The following is a 7,824-nucleotide window of genomic DNA, read 5'->3' on the forward strand; positions in this document are numbered from 1 at the left end:
AAAAATGGCCATATCAATTCAGGATTATTTGTAAATAGACTCACAAACATGTAGAAAAGGGTAAAGCTCTATGAATGTCGAACCAACTCAGGAAGAAGACCCATTTAATGCTAGCACCGGAGGAGTCTGAGAAAGATACACCACGTACCGCCCGAGAACACGACCAAGCCAACTTGACTCCAAAGAGAAAACACCAGACATACGAGGAACGAAGCCCCACCATCAACACAATGAGGTACGTCTAGTTCCAATAGATTTTTTATTAACAGAATTTATAATGTTCGTAGTTAGGCATTTGCATTGATAGTTATTAATAGAATTTTTCTATGGCATATATTTTCTGTAAAGACATTTTTAGGAATAATTTGATGATGCCTAATGATGATAGAATTTTTTTATGGTTGTGACTGATTTAATGTACATGATTGTCGATATTGATATAACCAACTCAAGGACTTGATTCGTTGTGATTCATTGATACACGATTGTATGTTTTCTATGCTTAAGGATTTTAGAAATATTATATGAAAGAACTCTTGCATGTTGCAGCATAACTTGATGATTAATGAACTTAATTAATAATTGATAGCTTGAAAGGCTAATTAGACTCCCCTATGTTGAGTAAATGTGTTGAATTGCAAATAAATGCTTTGGAATAATTGTAGATGACACTCCTCTTTGCTATAGCAGTGCCTGGATACTGCGTTTTAATAAATGGCAGCTACAGCATAGGAGTGAATGAAAGTAGTCACGGGATGACTCCATCTGACTAGTTCGGGGATGGAATGTTTACTCCAGTTTATCAAGAGTGTGGAATGGTAGTGTTGATAGGTTGATTCCCCTGGTATCAGTACAAAAGAAAAGAAAAAAATTAATTTATGTTAACTTAAGAAAATGGGAGTAATTGTATGCTTAATGGTTAAAGAAGTGCTAAATCAGAATAGGGGACTTACCTAGAAATTTTCTAAGTTTGTTAAGCATAGACCAGATGCAATCATGCACACACACATGCAAAGGATCTTGTTATAGGGAAAAGTTCTTGAATTCTTAACTAGTCTTGCATGTTAAAGCCAATTATTTTTAGGGCTGAATTTTATACCTTATAATTTCCTTGGACTAAACTTTTCCATAGTATTTCTTTGGTTGATTACTATCCATTTCTTGATGAAAAGAAATAGCTTAAGTTTGTGGGGTGTGATAACCCCGTAAAAAGGCTAAAGTTTGTGCCTTTTTACTTAGGTTATTGATTGTTTAAAAGCTCATTTCAATGCATTTAATCTCATTTAGTTGCATTTAACATACTTGTTGTGTAGTTTGTTTGTTGGTCTTATATTATCTTATAAATGATGCATTGATGGGATACATATAGTGTTTTGGTGGTGATTTGTGTAGGTGACGAAAACTGGATGTGAATTGGAAAATGGCACAACATTCTGGATAGCAATCCTGGGCGAAAATTGTTGTAACATTTATGGGCGCAAAAATGACAAAAATCTGGAGATATTTTATTGTTTCTTCTAGTTGTCACACATGAATGCCCTCTACCAGCTATCCATCACACACATGTGAAGAGAATATTCCCTTAGAGTACAAAAGGAATTAGGGCACTAAACCCTATGAGTCCCTACTATATAAAGCAACGGACACCACATTTATGGAGGAGCGTTTGGGTTTTATTAGATAAGAGAGAAAAAGAGAGAGACAACCACTCTTCCTTCTTCTCTTCTTCATCCTAGTGACATTCACTGCTGGAACTCTAAGGGTATAAAGCTTGTTAGCCTTTGAGAGAAGCAGGGACGCTTGGGTGGTTTATGGCAATCCACAACGACTCTTAGCTTGGGAGTTTTCTTCCTTATTTAGTTTTTGTCTATTTTATTTATCTTTTGATGGATATGAGTTGTATTAAATAGATGATTATGGATGTTAATTACCCAGCCATTAACTAACTTAAGTTGGGTTGGGTTTATCTTGGATGAATTTGTTTTGTGTTTTAATTAATGTTGCAGCATTTCTAGTTTATATACGTGTTTTGTTCACTGTTTCACTGCTTAGACTTGTGAGAGCTTTTAAGAGATGACTCTTATCTACGCTTTATGCTTGATATCGAGAGAGTTAAGCTTAGATCTATGTGAATAGTAGGATTGAGTTGGGAGGCAAAACTTTAACTCACCTTAGAGATAAGGAAAGGGTTTTAATGTCTAAAAGGAGTATGGCTTAATCGATAATAACTTACTAGGGTTCATGCTGAGAGGTATTCTTGTAGCATTTTCACTGTCAGGTTTCTTACAAGAGATAGTCTAGAAACAACTTAAAAACTATGGCGAGCATCGTATTAATTGGAAAATGTTAATCATTCACTTAGGATAAAATATAGGATTCCAAGATAGACCAATTTGTTTATCCATCTTGAGAGTTTCACACGTGTGAGGTGTTTCGTTGTCTTATTTTGTACTCTAAATTCTCAACACACAATTTTTCCATAACATTTCTTACTTTAATTCTTGTCACAACAATCACAGACAATTGTTTATACCACTTTACATTTAGTTGTTTATATTTTTAGTGCTTAAACTTTACTTAATTTTCCTCCAATCCCTGTGGAGATGATACACATTAATCACTTTATTACTTGTTCGATTGTGTATACTTGCACATATTTGTGTATCAAATTTAGTACACCCAAAAATGCAATAATTTTATATTAAAGTTGTTTGTTTGTTTGCACTTTAGAGACACACTAAGCTTCATAGCTTACTCCCACATAGTTTCTTTCTTTCAAATTCTCGAGTTAGGTGAACTGATATATGGAGTTACGACATTATTATGATTCCACTATTTTCATAATATGACATTTTATTCGGATTTTCTATTTCTTGTTTTATTTTATTTTATTTTATAACGTTTAATATTTTTAAATGTTTGGAACATTGGACATAAATTATGTTTTGGATTTTGGACTTGAACTCGGATTTTGATAAACATTTGATTTTCATTTTAATTAATGTTGTCGGTTTATTTCGGTGTTTAAATTCAATAAATGTGAGGGTAAATTTTAATGTATTTAAAACAATGTTTGGGTAAGCTTTTGAGGATTTAGTCAATGGGCCTTCTGGCTTCGGCCTGTTTCATCTAGGTTGGGTAAAAGGGAGGTTACTTTGTGAGACGGACTAAATGAATTCATCGAATCATAAAAAAATGAGATGTTGAGTTTTCTAATTGCTCTTAATGATTTAATATCCCTAATTTGGGTGGTCTATATTGAAATGGACTTGATAAAATCACATACGTAAGTGTAAAGGATTAACCACCTTCTATGAAAGACTTTTGAGCGTTCTTTCTAGAGCACTTACCAGCATAGTGAGGTGTATTCGGTCAAAATTGATGATATATCGCAGAAGTGACTTGGTGAAGAAGTTAGTTGTGTGTTGTGGGTTTACACTTTTTTTAACAAGTTCCAGATTCGTTCACTTGTTAAGAGAAGAATTGATAATTCCACTATGTATTAGTTATAGATATGTTCGCTAGTACTTAAGCGATTAATTTTGTTGTTGCTCTTTTCGTATTCAAAATTCCCTACATATTTTCATAAGTGATGGATTGTTGGTAATGCAAATAGTGGAGAGATTTCTTAGGCATGATGTTACCTGTTTTTAGTGTGTAGTTGGAGTAGGTTGTTTTCACTTTACAACTTTACCCATCTACTGTTTCTATAAAAGAGAAAGCCCTCTCCCTAATTAGAACACATAAACTAATAGTTTTATTATTTTTTCCCTCGAAAGTTTTTTATTGAATAGTGCAACACAAGTGGTTCCACTTCCTCACTTTGGGTGTAAGAGGTCTGGAAGACTGTGTTAACCTTGGGGGCAACGTCCATTTCGAGATTACACCAATATAGGCGAAACTGCTTTTAAGGCAGTGGTTTCCATAGCACGACACAATAAATCGTTTTATTTGTCTTTCTATTTGATTATTATTTGTTATTCAATGCTAATGGTTTTGTCTTGTTGCAGCAGTATTATTTCTAACAGATTAAACACAATTAACATGAAACAGATTCCTCTCGAAGTCTCTTGCCTGAGTTGCTTGATTGTTTCGAGTCGTCTGATTGTTAACACCTGGCATCTTTAGAAGTGATTAGCTACATCTGCTTTCGATACTTTTTAAGGATATATAATTGTATCATACATGAGCAAATTAAAGATATTTCTGAAAACATAGAAATAGTTGTATTTAGTAATAAGTGGATGTAACCTATTTACTTTTATTTGTATACAAAACTGAAGCCATCAATTATTTGAATCAAACTTATAGTAGCCTCTAGCGAGGCAGATTGTACAAGACATCAACAAATAGAAACAAATTTCAAAACTTGATAGTTTTGATTATTAACACAATAGTTTTAAAACTAAGAAACTTAGCACTGGAACCAATGTTTTTAAATTTGGGAGATACCCTTTCTTTGTGTTTATGTTTAGATCTTACTTTTATCAAAGCAAGATTTTGGAGAGGTAAATGCCAGGAACTCTGGGTCATGTTCAAGAAAATCCATCTCTTTGTCTGACAGAGTAATCCATACTTCAATGGCTTTGTGCTGCTTGGCTTTTTTCAGATAGAACCAATTGCGCAGCTCCCGATTACGGCTATCAACCGCTGGAGTGCTAATGAGAGTGGGCTTTCCCCACCCAAAATCTTCATCTGCATCCAAAGTATTCAACAAGCTGCTTAAAATGAAAAAATCTGCATCTCCTTTTGACACCATTTCTGCAAGATGGCTGAGTCCGTCAGTCATAGTTTTAAACCCTTGTAGAACAACTTGGGGATCATTAGGGGCACTTTGCGTTGCTTCTCTCACTAGAACACCCAACTCAGACAAGTCTATATCTTCCCCAACTGGGCTATACATGCTAATTGCCATCGAATACAGATTACCAATTGAATAAATAGGTAATTGGGGCTTCAATCTGGGTCGAATGTTTACTGGTTGGCATAAAATAGCTGGTTTTAGAGTTGCAGACACTGATCGAGATGCCTGGATGCCATGTTTCCATAGGAATGCACTGAGAGCTAATACACGGGAAGGATGCTCCAAGCTTTTGCCTTTCGCTTTCATCTTAAGAGTCGAGATCGCATTGGCATCAAACACGTATGTCCTTGTTATCTTACGCCGGACGTCATTAAAGAAGAGGCTTTTCACGTCAGCGTTGTCCGGCATCGACTCGATCGGAGGGAAAAACCGTGACGATGCCCCTAACAGTCCAGGATTTGGTATTTCGCCATTCGAGCCTCGACTGAAAGCTGCCCAACTGTTCATGAAAGCAGACACAGTTGTTCCATCGAAGACCTTGTGGAAAGCACACAAAGCAAGTGCAATCCCACCACAGTCGAAGATGTTGAGTTGAACAGCCAATTGGGGAGCTGTTGAGTCTTCAATATAGCAAAAGGGTCGACAAGGAAGCAATCGGTTCATTGCCTCTATATTTTGAGTTTGGCCAATGAAATCGGATAACCGTCCTTTCACCCTGGTTTCAACATAAGGAACTCCCTCGTCGAAATCAGTAATAAAAAGGTTTTTCTTCAGCCGACCAGAAGCAGGGTAAAACTGAGCCAAAGCTTTCGAGAGTGATTGTTTTAGTTGCTCTGAGAATTGGGAACTGTCGATATCGGAATCACTGGGTTTAGCGTAGAAGAAGACTCCCGGAGTATACTTTCTTGGAGCGAGTTGGTCTAAAAGGGAAAGCTTGAAGGGCTCCAAAAGATGAAGTTTCGAAGAGGAGGGCTTAACCAATTGCTTTGAAGTAATATGAACTTCCATTTCCGCAACAATTGCTATGAAACAGTATAAATGAAAGCTATTTAAACGTCTAATGAAAACTCACTCTTTTGTGCATTATCAAGTTCAAGTTCCATTGATTTTATACCAGTGCTTGCTCAATACAAAAAACGTGCTAGTACTCGAAGCTTGACAAATATAATGTCAGGCAAGCACCTAACCATACACGACAAGTATAAAACATGGATTTTATACCAGTGTTTGCTCAATACGAAAAACGTGCTAGCACTCGAAGCTTGACAAATATAATGTCAGGCAAGCACCTAACCATACACGACAAGTATAAAACATGGATTTTATACCAGTGTTTTCTCAATACGAAAAACGTGTTGGCACTCGAAGCTTGACAAATATAATGTCAGGCAAGCACCTAACCATACACGACAAGTATAAAAAAATCTTCCACTTGCAGCATAATGTTTATACTTATTATTATCATTTATTGTTACCCACGGAAACTGTTCTCAACCTGGCGTTGGGACATCCTACTATCTTACCTCCCCTACCCCATTACATATAGTAATAGGGTTAGCTAATTTATTATCATTTATTGGTAAAAAAGGTGTGAGAATTTATCTATAGTTGTTTCTAATGACTTCAATTGAATATTGTCTTTGTCTGAAAATCCTTTTGAGAACTGTTATGGAGGCTTAAATAAATAAATATTATATGATAATTAATTTATTTATATATTGATTATACTTTCATTCCATGTTTATAATTATGAATTGTATGAAGTACAATAGATTATATTAGTATAAGTCTCTCGGTGATCTTGTAACGCTCAACGTTTAAATGGTTTCGTTAACATGTTAATTAATTAGGGTATGTGTTAGAGGATCACCGTTACGAAATGATTTTCAGGGCTTCTATTCAGAGTATAAAATAGTGGACATATGTATTCATATAAATTTTATTTGTATCTCAGCCTATAAATTCAATTATTATTTTAATCTACTTTGATTATACTATATCACTAAGAAACTCAAGTTTTGTATAAACATTTTACAACCTTATATATCTAATTATTTTGATTTGAAATTTTATGTATGTCTCTATCGATCAGAAAGTTTTAATGATTTTAAATGTGATGATCGTTTTGGTGATTCAATATAGTATCTTAGGCCTAATATGTGTTTGTTTAGGGTGTTATATTATGAGTTACGCAAGGGGTATATAATGTTCGAGATGGACCGAGCTTGAGCGATTCAACAATTAAAGGAAAAGGGTTGATTGATGCAGTACTATTGACCCTAATTAATCGAGGAAGACCGAATTAAAGAAGATGGAACTCTTTTGATTTGTCCTTCTTAGCATCACTCGAACCACTGATAACTGTCGTTTTGCTATCAAAATAATTTTGGCTTATTAATAAGTAAAAGGGGAGTAGTATAGAGAAGCAGTGTCGATCCACAGGACTGTGGTGTTTATGATTTAGTGAAACTCTTTCTTGATTTAGAAGAAGATAGAATATTAGATAAAGATAAAAAATAAGAATAAAAAATAAAATAAAATAGATAATTAAATATTCATTATTTTAAAAAAGATAAGGATAAAAAGGGGAAGTTTTTAAATTGTTTAAAGAGATATAATGAGATAAAAACTAAATAAACAAATAAATAAATAAAATAAACTGAGATAAAGAAGACATATGGTAAGAACAGCCTCAGACTTCAGCTTTGCCTCAAATTCTTTGGATTATTGAAATAGATCTTTGCTTCAAGATTCATGTCGACTACTTGTCTACAAGGACAATTCCTTGTGACTATGCTTTGTATACCAAATATCCAAGTGCACTCTTAAATTTTGATTTGTGAGTTGATCTAAGCAACAACAATGTTGTAGATCTTAAAACGTTAAAGTTCGTAAAGCTGCCGACTCGGATTATGTTGTTTCAACAGTAACTGATTTCGATCTCAGTTTCCTCTTAGCAAACAATTTCGCTAAGTGTGTTCAGAGGAAGTCAAATGTGCTTCAATAAGTCGATCCTTGTT

General features: G+C 34.6%; 1 protein-coding gene across 1 annotated transcript; it reads right to left on the bottom strand.

Moving 5' to 3' along the window:
* Positions 1-4,471: 4,471 nt before the first annotated feature.
* Positions 4,472-5,812, bottom strand: LOC120189742 (stemmadenine O-acetyltransferase-like). The gene has a single exon (XM_039192949.1). It carries the CDS (start codon positions 5,810-5,812, stop codon positions 4,472-4,474), a length of 1,341 nt encoding a protein of 446 aa, XP_039048880.1.
* Between the last annotated feature and the right edge of the window lie 2,012 nt (positions 5,813-7,824).

This window comes from Hibiscus syriacus, unplaced genomic scaffold (genome assembly GCF_006381635.1).
Source record: "Hibiscus syriacus cultivar Baekdansim isolate YM2019G1 unplaced genomic scaffold, ASM638163v2 tig00116959_pilon, whole genome shotgun sequence".
In the NCBI taxonomy this organism is placed as follows: domain Eukaryota; kingdom Viridiplantae; phylum Streptophyta; class Magnoliopsida; order Malvales; family Malvaceae; genus Hibiscus; species Hibiscus syriacus.